This window comes from Dasypus novemcinctus, chromosome 9 (assembly GCF_030445035.2).
Source record: "Dasypus novemcinctus isolate mDasNov1 chromosome 9, mDasNov1.1.hap2, whole genome shotgun sequence".
NCBI lineage: Eukaryota > Metazoa > Chordata > Mammalia > Cingulata > Dasypodidae > Dasypus > Dasypus novemcinctus.
In genome coordinates, this window is record NC_080681.1 from 7,196,230 (window position 1) to 7,214,911 (window position 18,682).

General features: G+C 47.9%; 1 protein-coding gene across 3 annotated transcripts in view; it reads right to left on the reverse strand.

Moving 5' to 3' along the window:
• The window catches only part of SLC22A15 (solute carrier family 22 member 15), a 105,311-nt gene extending 86,878 nt beyond the window's left edge, over positions 1–18,433 (reverse strand). The window contains exons 1-2 of one of the 3 annotated variants that reach the window (XR_009187083.2): positions 18,241–18,411; positions 4,217–4,429 (exon numbers count right to left, since the gene is read on the reverse strand). Coding sequence is in view for 1 of the 3 variants with exons in the window: in XM_058302996.2 (XP_058158979.1) it covers positions 4,217–4,429; positions 18,241–18,327 (300 nt within the window). In the remaining 2 variants the exon portion in view is untranslated. Of the gene's footprint in view, positions 1–4,216; positions 4,430–18,240 lie in introns of all 3 variants that reach the window. The other 2 variants (XR_011649593.1, XM_058302996.2) reach the window with 2 other exon arrangements.
• Between the last annotated feature and the right edge of the window lie 249 nt (positions 18,434–18,682).

An 18,682-nucleotide genomic window follows, 5' to 3' on the forward strand; every position in this document is an offset into this window, starting at 1 on the left:
AAAAAAATAGTCACAGAAGCCAGCTTGAAAAGGCTGTCACTGGTAAACTGAGGATAACCTGAGCATCCTAAATAATTAAGGGCTGTAATGAATTACATATCACTGAGAAGTCTAGAAATCCATTAGTACATACTGATAGATGGACAGACAGATAGATAAGACAGATAGATAGATGGATAGATAGATAGACAGACAGATGACAGATAAAGATAGAAGACAGGAAGGACAAGGGAGAAGAAAGGGTTCTTGCTTATGACAGAAAGTAGAATGGCAACTGGTAAATATAAAGGAGGTGCTGGAGTCAAGAAGTCATCATTTTGTAACCATCACAGTCTAAATTGGTTCAGGCAAGAACAATCAATAGCTACTAAATTGGGGGGTCTTCTGATGATTATTAGTTAAGTTTACATAATCTTAAAGTGATTCACTATAGATTACTTATTCATTGAAATAAAAAAACAGTAACTATACAGGGAAGAAACCAGACAATATCTTGAATGGATGATCAAAATTAATGTCACTGAGGGGCAGATAGAGATTGTGTGTCTCCAGATGTGACACCCTGAGATAAACATTATTTATGTAGTATTCTGAATGGGGATGCATAACCTGAATGAGGACTCATCAGGCAAAACCAAAATAAAGAACATTCTTAATTTAAAAAAAGGAGGAGGGGTGTAATAGTTTGATATGGTTATGAATTCCAAAAATAGATATTGGATTATGTTTGTGATCTGGTCTGTACCTGGGCCTGATTGAGTTATGATTAGGGCTTTAATTGGGCCACGTCATTAGGGCATTGAGTTCCCACCCCTTGGTGGGTGGGGACTCATAGATAAAAGGCAAAGGACAGAGTTGAAGGTTTCTGATGTTGGAGTTTTGATGTTGGAGTTTGATGCTGAAGCTAGAGTTCCAGGGAGAGAGAGAGCCATTCACCTGAGAGTCTACAGCTGACCTTGTGGAGAGAGGCAAAGCCTAGAGAGCCTCATAGTCTACGGCTGACCTTGTGGAGGAAACAGAGGAGCTGAGCCCAGAGGAACCCAGGAAGCCTGAACCCTTGCGGATGTCAGCAGCCATCTTGCTCCAACACGTGGAAAGACTTTGGTGAGGGAAGTAACTTATGCTTTATGGCCTGGTAACTGTAAGCTCCTACCCCAAATAAACACCATTTATAACGCCCAGCAGATTGCTGGTATTTTGCATCAGCACCCCTTTGGCTGGCTAATACAGGAGGAAAAGTCTGTATACTTCAAAAATATCAATGTAATAAAAAACAAAGGCTGAAGATTGAAGGATACCACAGAGCCATGACAACTGAATGTAATATGTGATTCTACGCTGGATTCAATACAAAAGGTTAAAAAACAATGCTCCCTATCAAGGACATTATTGAGTTGAGTGACCAAATTAGGTATGGACAACAGATTAAACAAAACTAGTTATGAGTGTCAAATTTCCTGAAGCTGATAACTGCACAGCGGTTATGTAAAGGAATGTTCTTATTTTTATGAAATAAACACTGAACTATTAGGGCATAAAGGACCATTGGTATATGCAACTTTCAAATGCCTTAGAAAAATTATATATAGAAGGGAGAGCAAACAGTAACACCAATGAGGCAAACTATTAACCACAGATGAAACCGAAGGCTACAAGGGTGTTCTTTGTACTATTCCTGAAATTTGTCAGTTTGGAAATATTTCCAAATAAAATTTTAAAAAAAATTTTTAGCTGATATCTATCAAAATGAACCTAAGAGTTATGCATACCAATTTGGATTGGATCCATTCCAAAAATCACAATGATTAAAAGCACAGGCTTCTGAGTTAAGATAAATTTGGGTTCAAATCTCAGTTCTGCCCTTACTAACTGACCCTGACTTCAAGGAGTCTCAACTGCATTATCTGTAAAATAGAGGAAATAAAGTCTACTTCATAGAGTTATTCTGAGTATTAAATGAGAAAAGGCTGTAAAATATCACAAGGTCTGGCATACAGTAATCGCTCAACAGTGTTACTTGTTATTTTAACAGCGTGGGAGTAGCGGTAATGGCGGGGGTAGTTGTTGTTACTGGACCCTAGAGCAGGGGCTCTTAACAAGGGGTGTATGAACTTGAACTGAAATTCAAAACCACATTATTGTTGTGGGAATGTGTAGATGCAGGTGTCATGTATTTATTAATATACACAGCATAGTACAGACTTAGTAAGGGGTCTATGGTTTTCACCTGACTGGCAAAGGGGTCCGTGAATCCCTGCCCTAGAGATACAAAGATGATCAGAACATGGTTTCCAACCTCAGATCTTAAAAAAATAAAATAAAATAAAGCTACGCTACAAACTATTGACAGAAGCACAAGTGCATTAAAAAAGGTACTACAGCAAAAGCAGAAGTGTAGGGAAGCGGACTTGGCCCAGTGGTTAGGGCGTCCGTCTACCACATGGAAAGTCCAGGGTTCAAACCCCGGGCCTCCTTGACCCGTGTGCAGCTGGCCCATACGCAGTGCTGATGTGTGCAAGGAGTGCCGTGCCACGCAGGGGTGTCCCCCGCGTAGGGGAGCCCCACGCGCAAGGAGTGCACCCCGTAAGGAGAGCCGCCCAGCGCGAAAGAAATTGCAGCCTGCCCAGGAATGGGGCTGCCCACATGGAGAAATGACACAGCAAGATGATGCAACAAAAAGAAACAGATAAGGATAGAAGCGGTCACAGAAGAACAGGCAGCGAGTGGACACAGAGAGCAGACAACTGGTGGGGGGGGGAATAAAAATAAATAAATCTTTAAAAACAAAAAAAAGCAGAGTGGACTGCCTTCTTCTGGGAAGTGGATCAGGAAGTTTCCACAGGGAAGGGGACCTTCCAACGAGCCCTCACAGGGTGGGCAAGGTGTCCCAGGCGGTGGCTGGGGCTGAGTGCTGAGGACACTCCTGACCACGCTGAGGCAGCAGGCGTAGGGTGAGCACTTGAGGCACGAGTGGGGAACAGTGAACATTCCTCTCGTGGGGACGGGGAGCCATGCAGGACGAGGCTGAAGAGTACACACCTGGGACCAAGCTGGGAGGAAGAAGGAAGGTTCTTCAATGTAGCACATAGAGTTTTTAAGGTATTCTGTGTGGGATAATCACCCGAGTTTTGTTTTGTTTTTTAAGATGCAGAGATGACATCTATGACACGGAGGTTTTTGAGTGAGGGATGATATGATCATACAAATGCCCTTTGGCAGTAGCTAGAAAAGTTAATCCAGTAATTATACCTTCAGATGGGGGAACCCTAAGGATTTTGCATGCCCTACCTAAGCATTTTGCATGCCCTACCTAAGCATTTTGCATGCCCTACCTAAGGATTCTGCACGCCCGTTCAGAGGGGTGATAATCGCAGTGGTCCACGGTGGGCACGGCTGGCTGGTGCCAGGGCATGCGTGCACACCGCCCAGCAGGGCAGGTCCCCGGCCTGGCCGGGGGAGGCAGGCGGGGCATCTGCAGGCACACAGGCGTCCCTGCAGGGGAGCTGGCTGGCCTGGCGAGCAGAACCGAGAGCTGGAACAGAGTCCTGGAGGCCCTCCGCTGCACCAGGCATTACCCTACAGGTGCTGGGTCACAGGGGCCAAGAGTAGGCCAGGAACAGAAGTACTTCAACCACGCAACAACTAGCACAGGTGTCCCCCCCTCCCACTCAGCCCCCAAGCACAAGCCCTGCCCCTTCCAACCCAGGGCCTCCCTTTGCCAGACTGTCTATGCTCAACTTGTCTACCTCCGGCTGGCTTGGAAGGTGTTCCCTTACCAGAACCTGCTCCTTGGCCAGCAAAGTGAGGCTTCCCACCCACACTGAGTGGTGCTGCTCGTGCAGTCAAGGTGCCTCCGCGGTCAACACACAAGACTGATCTCTGCACGGCCCGTGGCTGTTACACAGGGGGCACCACACTTGTCTTTCTTTACTTTGCCCATTTTTGTGTATGTATAAAGATAAATGAACGTTGCAATTCATTTTTCAAAAGAGCAGTATCATCAAAATGCTACTCTTTTGGACTTTATACCTTATTTCATTTACCTAGTTTTACTTACAATAAAAAGGAAAAAGACTATTTTCACGGGAGAGCTCCATTTGCTATAGTAGAACCTTTAAGTCTCAAATTCACTAGCAAGTTACTGGCAGACGTGGCTGAAGTGCCAGGCGCCGGAGGCCAGGAGGGCCCGGTCCTGCCTCTTCCCCGTCCCGCTCACCTCGGAGGCGATGGAGGTGAAGGAGCCGCTGAAGTGCACGTGCTTGCGCGCCTCGCTGCCGTTGGCCGCCAGCAGCCAGGCCCCGAAGGCCTGCTCCGCGGCGGCGGACTGGTTGCCGTGGCTCTGGTTCGGCAGGAGCCCGGCCAGGTCCCAGCGGTACGACGGCGTGGCGCCCACCAGCGCGATGAGTATCGCCTCCGTGGCCACGTAGAGCTGGAAGAACGAGCGACACAACGATCACGGCGGGCTCCCCGGCTGTGCGTGAGGACTCGCCTGCGAAGCCCGCCCACCCCGAGGTCAGCGTGCTGCTTTTGTGTCTGCAGGAGCTGCAGAGGTTTACACCCATCCGAAACAAAGGAGAAAAATGTTCAGAGGACGTTCGGGGGCTCCTAAGATCCCACCCATCGGCAACGCCCCTGTACAGCCACTGGCCGGGTTTTCAAGGCTTCCCTATTCAAGCTGTCTGAGGCTGAGGGCCGCGCACGGAGGGGTCAGCCCTGGGCGTCCCACCAGCAGCTGTGCTTTAGGAGATAACAACTTGGCTACTTCCTCCTCAACTGTCCCTTCTCTTTAGATAAGCAGGCACAGGTGCCAGGCTTGGCCATGGAGTCATGACCCACACAAGACGTCTTGCGGCATAGGCAAGGGTCTCAGAAAACAGCACAAATACCCACTCACCTGTGTGTGTAAACAGAACGCTTTATGAAAGCAGGAAAGCAGAGCACGTACTTTTAATAGGTACTATTTTTAAGTATGGTATACAACTCATAATAAGATTCAAAGCAACTGAAGGCCCACATACATATACATTCACTCTTATAACTTTTAGCTATATTTAACCATTGTTTAATTTAATGTTACATGCATTCATTCAGGAAATATTTATTGAGCACACAAGCCGCTTGTCCCTGACTGCCCTGGGTTTTACAGAGCTATTCACTGTTGGGTTTATAAGCTGTCGAACCCTGTACGGCCTTTTTGTGTTATGGGTTTTCATTTATCGGCTCTCGTTGTTGGATGATTATTTCAAGCTTGAAATTATTAGGAAAACACAGAATTAGTCTGCCCCATAATGAGACAATCTTATTTTAAGAAATCATCCCTATTAACTTAAAACTTGATATCTGAAAATACCTTTAAACAGTGTTTTTAATAAATACGAAAGCATGTGATTTCCCCACAGCACGCAGTGGCACCCATCGCATGGACGAGCCGACTGAGGCTCAGGAGAGCAGAGGGAGTCGCCAGCAGCTCAGCTCCAGGCCGCAGTGGCCTCGGAGCCAGAGGCCCCTTCCACACCGTCCCGTAGCAGCAGGCTCAGCTCCAAGTGGCAAGCTGAAGAACCCGGGCGGAGTGGTTTGTCACGAGTAGGCAATGGAATGACCATCCAGGAAAGAGAAAGGAAGTCATGACATTGTATCTGTCGTAACAAAAAGAAACGGAAAGCCCAGGACCTACTGACCTTTCCACGTTCAGGAGGCCAAGAGGACACCAGGCGGCCCCAGGCCATTCCGAGTCTCGTGACCACGGCTTCCCTGCAGACGTACAAAGCTGCCATGGTACGTGTGGGTGATTGATTATGAAATACAAAGGAAAACACGTTCCTGGATTTAGGTGTTCCCTGGCCCTCATCTGCATATTACTAAGGAAGTTTTAGAATGGGAGGTAATTGGCTTATAAAAATAAAAACCTTAATAATTACAAGAACAGGCAGAACACACAGTTAGCAGCGGCTTTAATTACAAAGCCATCTTCCATGCTTTTCGGTAACTGCCCTCCTGGTTAGAATCTGCTGAAACTCTCTTGATGTGGTATAAAGAGATGACGAAGGTGGGGCAGGGGGCCGGGGGATGACTCAGAGCACGTGTCCTGGTGCGCGCGCAGCCTTCCCCACCCCGGCAGTGAACCCGGCACGTTTTCTCTCTAAGTGTGCCCTTTCCCTGCCTTGTTACACCATGTGCCTCCCCTGGAAGCGCCTTCTCCTGCTGTGAAGGTCTGAATCTTTCCCATCTGCCAAGATGCAACTCACATGCCACCTCCTCCAAGAAGCCTTCTCCACTGGCTTGCCTTCCTCTCCAGCTCCTCCAGAAGTCCTCTCCACTGCTTCTGCCCACCCCGACAGCTCCACCGAGACCATTCTTAGAGTACTTGCCACTTTCCTCAACACATTGTATTTATGCATGTGCTTGTCTTACTTTTCATACTGGATGATGCTCTCCCTGAGGGCAGTGTCTATGTCTGGTTCATCTCTGGGCTCCCTAAACAAACGACCTCGATAGGGCCCTGCTACATGGCGTGATACACTCAGAATGGAACAGTAAGAATAGCAAACATGTAGTGCTATCCATGTGCCAGGAACTGTTCTAAGTGCCTACTGCATACATACTAATGCATTTGAAAAATCTGGATTGTCCCGTGATAAGGGATCCTCTAAACTCAGGCATGCTCATTGGAGAGGCTAGCATTCTCAAAAGAAACTGCAGTTTGGAGAAAGCAGCTCAGAAATAAGGGAGCAGTATTGAAAGAGCTCTTTATTCACAATGTAGGTAACTGCGAAACCTGGCTGCCAGCACTGCCTGCATCTACAGTCATCACCGGTGTTATTCCCAGCATTCAGAGGCGGCATTTGCACTCTGCCCTTACTCATTCCTCGGCCTCCGCCCACCCCCGCGATGCCTCCCTCCCTCACCCCAAGGTCCTCCACTGAACCCAGCGGTCACAGCTCCACATCCCCAGAAGCCCTTCCACCCAGGGCCAGCCTCAAGCAAAGTGCCCGCCTCCTGGCCTTCGACACCCACGGGCAAGCTCGGCTTTGAACTGGTGAAGGCGGCGAAGGCAGGAGGCGGCTGTAGCACGCAGGATAAATGCTAGGGAAGGGCCACAGGGCCGTGGAAACCCGGAGGAGAGCAGCCTCACCCAGCGTGAGCAGGGCGGGCGGCGGGCCTGGCTCTGCTTGAGATGACTGTCCAGTCCTCTTTAACCACAGCCGCATTTACACGGGTCACAGGGTCACTCAAAGTCCCAGGTGGTCTAGCAGTTACTCAGCCATGGGCTGTACACATGGAATATCGGGGGGCCATCTTTGTGACAATCTCATGTAGCTCCCATCCTCCGCCTTTTCCCCTGGGTGCAAACATTATCTCACTCTTCTCTCTTCGATGACTCTACAACTACCTTGCACACATCCATCCGCATATTTTTGACTAATGACATCGCACCCATCAGCAGATGGGCCTTACAGCCACAATAAGAAACCACCATCCATTCTCCTTCGGAGTGAGACTGACAACACAGCAAATAAATCATTATCTTCTCTACTCTACCTCCAGGGAAGGAGAACAAGTGCCACAGATGGCTGAGTTTTTTCCCCCTCTTTCAGTGTAATTATAATTAGAAAAATGACTAAAATGCACAAGGGGATTGAAATTTTTAAGGTTTCAAAAAGTGAGGACTTTAAAAGTAATTTTATAGTATACCATTATGAGCTTTGATAGTACTTCTCAGGAAACCAAACAAGTCTCCCATAAATGACCTCATCACAATACCTAGTGCTATGAAGTCATGGTAGGAGGTTTATTTTCTAAGTAGGAAAAACGAGACAACAATTAGAGGAATTGTGCATGGGGCCCTGTAGCATTAGCAGCAAAACCAGAGTGAGAAAGGGAGCTATCTAAATCTGGGGTCAGAGCTTTTTCAAGAGGACAAAGATGACTTACTGTTGTCATCACTCTTAGCCTTTTATGGATTTGGTGCTCCATTTTCTGACTCACTGCAGAGCATTACATGGGCAAGACAATAATCACGGAGGCAGGGAGTACACACCAGGGATCCAGGACAGAATGGGAATCAGTCGGTACAGCTGAGTGACAGTGATAGCAGCTGGTTTCTGCGTTTAGAATTTGACGCATGCTCACCCAACCTGAAGGGCTGGCGTCGCCAAGTGCAGGCCCGTCCCCACTCCAGTCCCTCATCCGAACGACACCACATCAGCCACCCGGACACACGCTCATGAAACTCTTCTGATCAAATCAAAGTAATGGGTCCAATCCAGACCTTCTCTACCTGTGTACTCCATTTCCCAAAGAGGACTTACCCAGCTGTCAGCGGGGTGAGGTGTGTGGTGTGACAGCGTACGGGACCTGGACACCTGGGTCTGAACCTCATCTCTCGCGACCTGGAAGTCAAAACCTCTCTAGGCTTCGTTTCTGATCAGTAAGAGTGGGCGCTAGGGATGCATCTTACCCCGCCTGCCCCATCAAGCCGTTCTGAGGGTGGCATGGGATGTTTTGATAGCCAACAGGAAACTGGAAAGCACGAAGCAAATGGCGTATATCGGTTTATACTAACACAGTAAATATATTAACTGCAGAGTCGGATTCCCCAGGCTTGAGGAGGGCCTGAGACTCTGCACTGCTAACAAGCACTCGGCTGAGCCCAAAGCTGCCGTCAGGCCACACTGGAGAGTAAGAGTATCCGCCAGGCCCTCTTCTCACCCCCCGTTTTGTTTTCCCTCTGAAATGACCCTACTTCTCTCTAAATCAAAGCTCCACAGCTCACTGAAACCCAGCTCTCCTCCCGCAGACTTGAACCACCCCAACCGCTCCAGGCCACACTGGCCTCCCCAGGCCGGAGCTTCCGAGGCATACCTTGGCTGATTTATGTACTAGGAAAAGACATCGCTTTGTATCATTATTTAACTGGGTCTATACAGGTAAATTCTCATTTTCTAATGGCTTGTCATCTCCTAGAGGAAAGTCCTTTACCTCCCTTTAAGGAACCCAACGCAACACTGTGTATATAATAGTCTATCATATATTTTGTTAACTAATTCCCTGCAGAATGGGGTAGCAAAAAATTATAATGAATTAAAAACCAGCAATTCTGGGACCTAGCTTGGTTCTAACCACTAATTAAGACTTGAACCAATTATTTAACCTACATCTGTTTCTATCTCTCTTTCAAGGAAAATGAGATTTTACTGACCGTTCCTTATTTCTGTTTAATTTTTAAAGACTTTTAGTGAGTACCCACACTTTGCAGCACACTGTATTATTAGCCTCAGGTGATACCAAAGCTGGATAACAAAGCTGGATCAGTACCTTCAGGGCACTTACATTCAAGGGAGGACAACAGATGTATCCAAAGCTATGAATATAAGGCTTTGACTGTCCAATGCTATATTAGCTATAGTAGGAATGAAGTTCATGGGCACACAAAAAAGGGGACACAGAAAAAGGCTATGCAGAACATGACACGCAAGCAGGGTAGTGAATGACTGCTAGGAGTTTAATTAAAACAAAAATCGGGGGTGGGGGGAGAGAAAGAGTCCAATAAGAGGAAAATAACGAACTTATTTTTAGGGTTCTGTAAAGAAGTATTATGTTACCAGCTCAGCTTTTCCCGAACTTCAGTCAACTGGGAGCCCTCTTCAGGGGTTCTACATACTCATTTTCTGCATGCTTATTTATTTAATAGTATTATGTCAATTCAAATTTTTCACCTGATTTGTAGAGAAAAAAATTTTTATACCAACACAGATATCACTTGCCAGATAAAATTTTAAAATAAACCCAATGTTACAATGTCAAGTGTTGGCTAGAATGTTTTGTTTAAAGTGGGCCACAAGAGAGATTTTTCAGGCAAGATTTGGAGGGTGCAAGTGAAGGAGCAACCTTTTTGTTTGTTTGCTTTGCACTCAGAAGGTGTGAGTCAGGTGTTCTGGCGCCTCACACGCGCTGCCATTTTCTCGCTGGCTCATCGCGTGCACCTGCTCCGCCTTCTCCTGGATCCTCCCTCAGTCTCGCCGACTCCGTGGCCAGGTGTATGTTTAGTTCCTCAATGAAGGGCATCCTCTGCTTCATCGGGGTTGGAAGCAGTGAGAACTGACACGGATTCCTGTCACTTCTGCTGGGTTAGAGATTGTATCTTCCCTTCCCCACTGGCTGCCTGCAGACTTCAAGCTCCAGGGTCAGAAAGAAAGACCACAGCTGTCCAGAGACTGCTGAGTCAGCTCCCCCTGGCTGTCCATGATCAAATTCCCCAAAATGGTCATTCGTCAAGGAGAAACCATGTATGTACAATGGAAGTGCAGGTGATGTGTGTGTGTGTACACACACGTCTCCACCCCAGTGGTTCTGCCTTCTGCTTCTCTGGCTGAACTATGACTGCTACAATCTTAAACAAATACGGCAAAATATCAGCATTTATTAAATCTCCAAGCAGATACATGAGTTTGTAATATTATTCTCTGTATTTTTGTTTGAAATGTTTCATAATTTAAAAAGACTTTCAAAAGAAATAAATAATATGAAAACAGAATAATGGTATTAAATTCCAACTCAGTGATTCTTTCCTGCCGAAGTCTGAACCTTTTTTTTCCTTTAAAGATTTGTTTTTTATTTATATCTCTCCCCTTCCCCACCCTCCCCCCCCCCCCCCCGCCCCGAGTTGTCTGCTCTCTGTGTCCATTCGCTGTGTGTTCTTCTGTGTCCACTTATATTCTTGTCAGCAGCACCAGGAATCTGTGTTTTTTTTTTGTTGCATCATCTTGCTACGTCAGCTCTCCGTGTGTGAAGTACCATTCCTGGGCAGGCTGCATTTTTTTGCGCTGGGCAGCTCTCCTTATGGGGCACACTCCTTGCGCATGGGGCTCCCCTACACGGGGGACATTCCTGCGTGGCTCAACACTCCTTGTGTGCATCAGCACTGCGCATGGGCCAGCTCACCACATGGGCCAGGAGGCCCTGGGTTTGAACCCTGGACCTCCCCTATGGTAAGCGGATGCCCTATCCGTTGGGCCAAATCCGCTTCCCCTGAACCTTTTTAATTCTACTTTGTTCCATTTGTTAAAACCAAAATATCTGCAAATGTTTTGAGAAGCACTAATACCAAATGAGACTTTCTTCTTGGGGATAAAAAGAATTAAAAAAGAAATGAAAAGGAATAACCCTTTCACCGCCAGCTGACTGGCATTTTGCCATAGCTTGGTTATGAGTTAATGCTGTTTAATACTATTTCTGTATTATACCCAAATCTATGTGGAGACCATTGTTTGGACTGTTAGAGGATACAGAAAGAGATAAGATTAGAAACAACTGATGGAGTAATTCAGAATCAAAAACCAAGGTGAGAGGATCTCCTTGGGAAGAGGGTAGAGATGTGTCTTGGACACCATGGTGAAACACATGGCAGGTAGGGATAAAAATAAATTTTGAAATAAAAGGAAGGGATGTGGAGGAAGTTTACACGTAGTAACTTCCACCTTTATCCATGAGGCTGGAACAAAGGACATCTAGGAGGATGAGAGGAATGGAATCAGGAGCTTGAGAAGGGTGGAAAACAATCAAGTGGGGAGAAGTGAAGGCCAGAGCAGCAAATGCCCAGTACCAAAAGCTGTGTACGTGTTAGAACAGTGAAAAAGAGGAAATAACCAACCTACATTTCCAACAACAGAGAACGGATCAAGCAAATTATGGCTTGGCCATACAATGGAATACTATGCTGCAGTCATTAAAAAAGGTATAATTCATTTATAAGCACAGCAAGGCATTCACAATATTGTTAAAAGACAAAATCAGGGAAGCGGATTTGGCTCAATGGATAGAGCATCCGCCTACCATATGGGAGGTGAGGGTTCAAACCCAGGGCCTACTGACCTATGTGATGAGCTAGCCTACACGCAGTGCTGATGTGCACAAGGAATGCCATGCCACCAGGAGTGTGCCCCACAAGGAGAGCCGCCCCGCGCGAAAGAAGTGCAGCCTGCCCAGGAATGGCGCTGCACACACAGAGCGCTGATGCAGCAAGATGACACAACAAAAAGAGACACAGATTCCCGGTGCTACTGACAAGAATACAAGCAGACACACGACACACAGCGAATGGACACAGAGCAGACAACTGGGGGGAGGGAAAAGAAATAAAAAAAATAAATCTTAAAAAAAAAAAAAAGACAAGTTACAATACACAGCTTGACAAAAAAGGATAAATATACTTATCTGTACAATAAAAAGTCTGGAAGGCTATATATCAGAAGGTGAGCCTATTTTATTTCTGGGTGGTAGAAGTTCTGATGATCTTTTCCTTTTCAATATGTTGTTTTTTCTACAATTACCATGTGTTATTTGACGAGCACTATAAACTTCCCATGAATGAAGATGTTAGTTTCTGTTTGTTCAAGGAAGCCAGAGAGGAGCTGCCTGTGCTGTGAGTCTCTGGAGTTGAGGGTCTCTTTCTAAGGCAGCCTGAAGCTGTGGTCATGAGCCAAGGTGTGACAAAATGCAAATCAACTGCTGGGCCCTGCAAGTTTAGGAAATCCTTAACTTGCAAAGTGAATTAATTAAGTGTTCTGGATCAGGCCAGCTGCAGAGAACACGGTAAAGACTGAGGGGTCACGCGCCCAAGTTGGCTCAGCCACCCCGTGGCAGGGCAGTAACGGCACTCAAGTTGAGGGTCCTTTCTGCCATATTCACACGGCCTGTCTTCTGTATTTTTGACATTTTTTTTCAGCGCCGTCTTGGAAACGGATACGTTCTGTCTGTGCACCTGTCAGTAAGGGGTGGGTGGTCCTCAGCAGGCAGGCAGCTGGGAATATGAGTTGCACAGGCATCCAAAGCGCAGTGAGATGCTCCAGGCCCCAGGGAGCAGCCTGGACCTTCCAGAGGCCCCATCACACATCTCCATCCTCCACTGATGGAAACCCGAGTTCCTGATAGATTTGCAGCATCACCTGCTTCGCACCAGGGGGCAGTATCTGCCTACCAGCAAAACAGCTTTTCTGAGGGTGTCCAGGTTCAGTCTCTGGCCTGTGGGGCAACCCCCACCTAAAGAGGTGGAAGGAACACCAGGCAGTGGACCCCCCCAGGTCACCATAAACCTCAGGAGGCCCACGCCCCACGCCATCATCTGAAGGCAGCCAGAACTGCTTTGCGAGGTGGGACACCCTAAAACTTGCCCTAACCATCAGGATAGTCATGGTGGTGAACCTCTAATGCCACAGGTTCTCAGCTGGCTGAGCTGCTGGCGGTGGGGAGACTCCCGGGGCAGGACAGCTGGTGTCAAGGTCGGTGATGCAGTAAGATCTTCCCTGCTTCAGTGCGAACGCCATCGTTTCTGACTGTAGAGAGGTGAAGAGAACCAGCTGTCCCTCCCTATGAATTTGGGGAGCAGGGGTGACAAATGCAAGCAGGGAAGGGAGGTAAGCTGTGACATCGTTTGCTTGTCGAGACTGTTCTATACAGAATCTCACAGAGCACTGAACAAGACTCGCTCCACCCCGCTCTCCCAAGTGCTGTATGATCACAAGTCACATGCGTAATTGATGAAAGGAACGTCAATAAAAAAAGGTGACCCATTATTTTCATGTAGTAAACTGTAGCATCTTCTCCCAGGACTGCAGATCTTCTTTACTATTTTTTATTTTAAAAATATAACATACAAAATCAAATTAAAATAAGATTCATGAACCCACAATTAAAACTAATAACATTTTATATTTTGCTTCGCAGATACAGGAGAAATTCCCTTCCCTTTTTCCCCTCCCCAGTCCCATTCCCCTTTCCTCTGAAGAGACAACCAGTCTCAAGATTCGGGTGTGGATCTTTCTGCTCCATGCGTTTATACTTCTACAACATTGTTCATAGACATTCAAAAACCAAATACAGTATTTCAAATTTTGTATTAAGTGTATATGTCGTCTTGTATGTACCACTCTGGTTTTTTTCACTTAACATTGTGTTTTAGAGATTTATTCCTGTATGCAGACCTAGTTCATTCACTTTAACTATTACAGCCTATTGAATTCAGACCACAATTTAATTATCTGCTCTCTTTTTGAGAGTCATTTAGGCAGTTTCTAATATTTGTTATTACAAACAATTCCACAATAAATCTCTCTTTAGGCACATGCACAAGAGAGATGTAGGATGTATACCTAGGAGTCCAATGCTTGCGTTTATTTTTCCTATGCAATGCCAAATTGGTCTCTCAATGGGGTGACAAGTTCCCATTTCTCCTCGTTTCCATCACACGTGTGCTGTTGGTCGTTTTAATGTCTGCTGTCTAATGGGTGTGACATGGCACGTCATAGTCATTCTAATATCTCTGCCCCAGGTGGCCACTGCAGTTAAGCATCTTTCCGTGTGTTCACTATGACAGTTTCCTCTTCTACAGAATACCTGTTCACTCATTTCACCTTCTAAAGGACCATGAAAAGCGACTTATTGCATGGAGGGTATGAATGCACTGGTAGTTCTAGGATATAAAATATGAAATTGGGGTTATTAACAGTTTACATTAAGGGAAGCAGACTTGGCCCAGTGGTTAGGGCGTCCGCCTACCACATGGGAGGTCCGCGGTTCAAACCCCGGGCCTCCTTGACCCGTGTGGAGCTGGCCCATGCACAGTGCTGATGTGCGCGGGGAGTGCCGTGCCACGCAGGGGTGTCCCCGCGCTGGGGAGCCCCACGCGCAAGGAGTGCGCCCCAAGGAGAGCCGCCCAGCATGGAAGAAAGTGCAGCCTGCCCAGGAATAGTGCTGCACACACGGAGAGCTGACACAAGATGACGCAACAAAAAGAAACACAGATTCCCGGTGCTGCTGCTAAGGATAGAAGCGGTCACAGAAGAACACACAGCAAATGGACACAGAGAGCAGACAACTGGGGGGGGTGGGGGGGAGAGAAATTTTTTGAAAAAAAGAGTTTACATTAAAATAATGTATCCCTGTACACTAGAGTATTGCACCTCAGGCTGAGGTCCGCAGCAGCATCACAATTTTACTGGTAAAACTACTGCTTGTTGGGAGCAGATGTGGCTCAAGCAGCTGAGCACCTGCTTCCCATACGAGAGGTCCCGAGTTCGGTTCCCATGCCTCCTTAAAAAAACAAAAACAAAAACAAAAAACAAACAAGCAGCAAACAAATGAGAAAACCAACTCAGGGGAGCTGATGGGGCTCGGTGTTACGTGCTGGCTTCCCACATGCAAGGTTCAGGGTTCAATCCCTGGCCTCAATACCTCAAAAAAAAAACCACTAATGCTTGTTATAGGTTGTACATTCCTGTCAGTTAATGAATTTTTTAAATCCTATGCAAATTTTAACACTCCATGATCCTGAGGAAAATGAAGGAGCTGGAGCCTCTGGGTTTAGAACAAAGTAGAGTCTGTTTTCATTTTACGTCTAAAGGAATTAAGAAACAAAGAATTACATTCCAACCTTCCTCTTCCAGATAGGCTGACAAACAAGCACACACATACACAAACACAAAATAGAGATGATGGTGCCAACTCTGAATCACTATGGGAAAATGGAAACATCAATAATAATGAATTATTCATATTTAAATACCATGAACAGCTCTCACCCTAGGGAGGGTGTATTTTGTAGGTAAGAAGTTTTCTAATTATAAAATTCTAAATCTTATTGCTTGTTCATAATACAACTATTTTTACACAAAGCAATTTTCTCCCTTTGGCTTTTTGAATATGTACTTTAAAAATCACATATCATGACTACCAAGGCATTTGCAGCTTATCATGATAAATGCTGAAGAGAAATCTACAAAAAGTCTACATCTATTCTCTATGTATCTGAAAGGTGCCTTGACCGCTGTGGAGGATTCCAAAGATTGTGTTTGCAATGAGTGTGGAAGTAAGTCTCTCAGCCAAAGGAAACTGGATATTAAGGTAACTTGATGATCTACATGATGGTATCAATAATTTAAGAAAACAGTTAACCAAGACCTTTAGCGTTGACTTTAAAATGTGTTTTTGTCTTATTAGTTTGTGCTTAGATGTGTTTGAAGAAAGGGAGTTAAAACCACTTTAAACGAAAAATAAAGGTCCCAGAAAGAACGAAAATGCAAAATGATGTGTAAATTTTCCATGTCTGCTTTGTGCTCAGCTTGAGCTGGTCATTATGGAACGCGGATGGGGTAAAGGCTGAAGCAGCGGCTCCCTGTTGGGCAGTGTTCCTGCGCAGTTGGTCTGTACCTTCCTTAAACGACGGCAGACTAGCGCCTCCATTTTAAAAGCAGACAAACATCAACCTTCTTTCATTTAAGCCTGCTACTCTGTGAAAAGAGCTTCTTACTTTCCCCTCTGCTGAGGGAAGTAACCCACACAAAAATGATGAACGCATCTGTGTTGCAAGCATGCAATGGGACTCCCAGTAGCCCACCGCCCAGGCCAGCTTCCCCAGCCCAAGCCGTCTCCAATCACAGACTTGGATAGTCTTTGGGGAAGTCCACTGTCATACCCAGAGAGCTTGGGGCGCCCAGGACCACTCAGATCGTGCATTTCCGCGGGGTGGTTGAGTACTCATCAACATGCAGACGCTGTGGGGGATGCACTCCTGCCGGGACCGGGGTGTCACCTCCACAGCAGGCACAGCTGCAGGGCACCTAGCCAGCCCACAGCTACCAGGTGTCACTCATCTCTAATACTCTCAGACCTGGCCCTTTGGTGACAAACAATGACCATATGTCAGTCAAGGTTTATTGAACAACAAATGGTCACGGGCTTGGGAACGAAACTCGTAACCAACTGTGACAACCAGAGACAAAAGGAAAGTGGGGGGAATGTAACAGGTTCTGAACCAGGACGCGGGCCTTTTTAGTACCACACCCCACTCAAGACAAACTTATTCCAAGTGGATGGATACTTGGCTATGCAGGTAAGAGGGAAACACGGGAAGTGGAGGTAGGATGGTGAGATGAGACTGTTGAAAGAGGGAGTTATGTTCCCGAAATTCTTGGTCAGAATGAGAAAACAGGAAAATAATTTTCTTGTCAGGAAAAAAAAAAAAGTATATATATAACGATTAGGCATCATGGTTACAATTCTACTTTTTCTGTATTTCAGGTATATGGTTAAATACTCCCTATAAGCAGAGTGTATTTAAAGCTAAACTAACGAGCTTAAACGAACTTCAGAATGCCATGTTTGTGAGCTGAAAACTTGTATGTCACCCATCATTCAGCTGGTGTTGAAATCAACCAAACTTTGAAACATTTTCATGGAAATGGGCATCATTAAGTCAACCCCTCTTTCCCACATCTTCCTGTTAAGCAACTGGCCTTAGGCAAGGTTTAAGAAACTTATAAGCTGGTGGTTGTACTCCTACTTCCCCAGAGTAACTATCATCCCATGCTAACTAGAATTACTTGTCTAACTGCCGGCTCCCCCCCCCCCCCCAGGATGAAAGCTGCAGGTGGGCCGGGGCTGTGCCGCTTCCAGCACTTAGCGGGCACCCATTAAATGTGTTGAACGAAGGAATGCGTAAACGGATGGCTCATAGCAAGTACTGAAAAAAGGATTTGTGAATGAAACGCCTTCGAAACACTGGGAGTAGTAACTGATGTCAAATGGGCCATTTACCGTAGCAAAGGAAGAGGCACCCTTGCCTGGCAAAGGGTACCTGTAGTGACGAGCCGTACCTGAGACCAGACCCACATCTCTAGGCCAGGTGGACAAGTAGTAGGCTCCGAGCATTCTGTACAATGAAGAAGTGATTCCATTTTACATCCGCACATCGCAGATGGGACTCTTTGGCTTCTGAAAAGTCTCAACCCAAGGCTGGCGTCAGAGAATGACCCAGCAGAATTTAAACCAGAGAGAGAGAAATCCTGTGCACGGAAAACCCCGGGAATGGGCAGCTCCCTCCAGCCTCAGAGAAGATGCTAAGGAAACGCCCGGCCCGAAGGGAGGCCACCCTAGCTCCGACTTCCGACTGCGGGGTCCCAGGCCTGCTTCTGCGTCTCGGATTCCCAGGGGACGGGGCCACCGGTCTGGGTAACAACTCCCCTTGGCCTCCGCAGCGTAGGCGGCGCGATCCTGCGCCCCAGCAGCTCCAGGACTGAGCTGCCCCCCGACGAGGCTCCCTCCCCATCCAGGGCGGGCGGGGCGCCGGGCGGCCGCGGGCCGGGGGCGGAGGCGGCGGCTCGAGGCGCTCGGCGACCCCGGCGGCCGCGGGGAGGCCAGGCCGCCGCGCCTCGGCGTGGGAGGGCGGCGCGCGGGCGGGCGACTCACCTGCAGCAGCACGGCCAGCAGGAAGCACAGGTACACCTGGTAGACGCCCATCTCGCCCGCCGCCTGGAACGCCTCCTCCACCTCCATGGCGCCGCCCGCCCGCCCGCCGCGGCGCGACCCCACGGGAGCGGGAGCCCGGGACCCGCCTCGCACCGGCCGGGGCCAGGAGGGCGCGCCAGGCGGCGGGGCGGCGCGGCTGCGCGGGCGGCGACGAGGACCCGGCCAGGCGGGGGCGCGGCGACGCGGGGCCGGGGCCCAGGCGGGGGCGCGCGCGGGGCGGGGGCGTGGCGAGGCGTGGCGCGCGCGGGGCGGGGCCGGGGCCGAGGGGGCGGGGCCAGGGCCGAGGGGGGCGCGCGCGCAGGCGTGCGGGGCGTGGGGCCGAGGGGGCGCGCGCGGGGCGGGGCCGAGGGGGCACGCGCGGGGCGGGGCCGGGGCCAGGGTC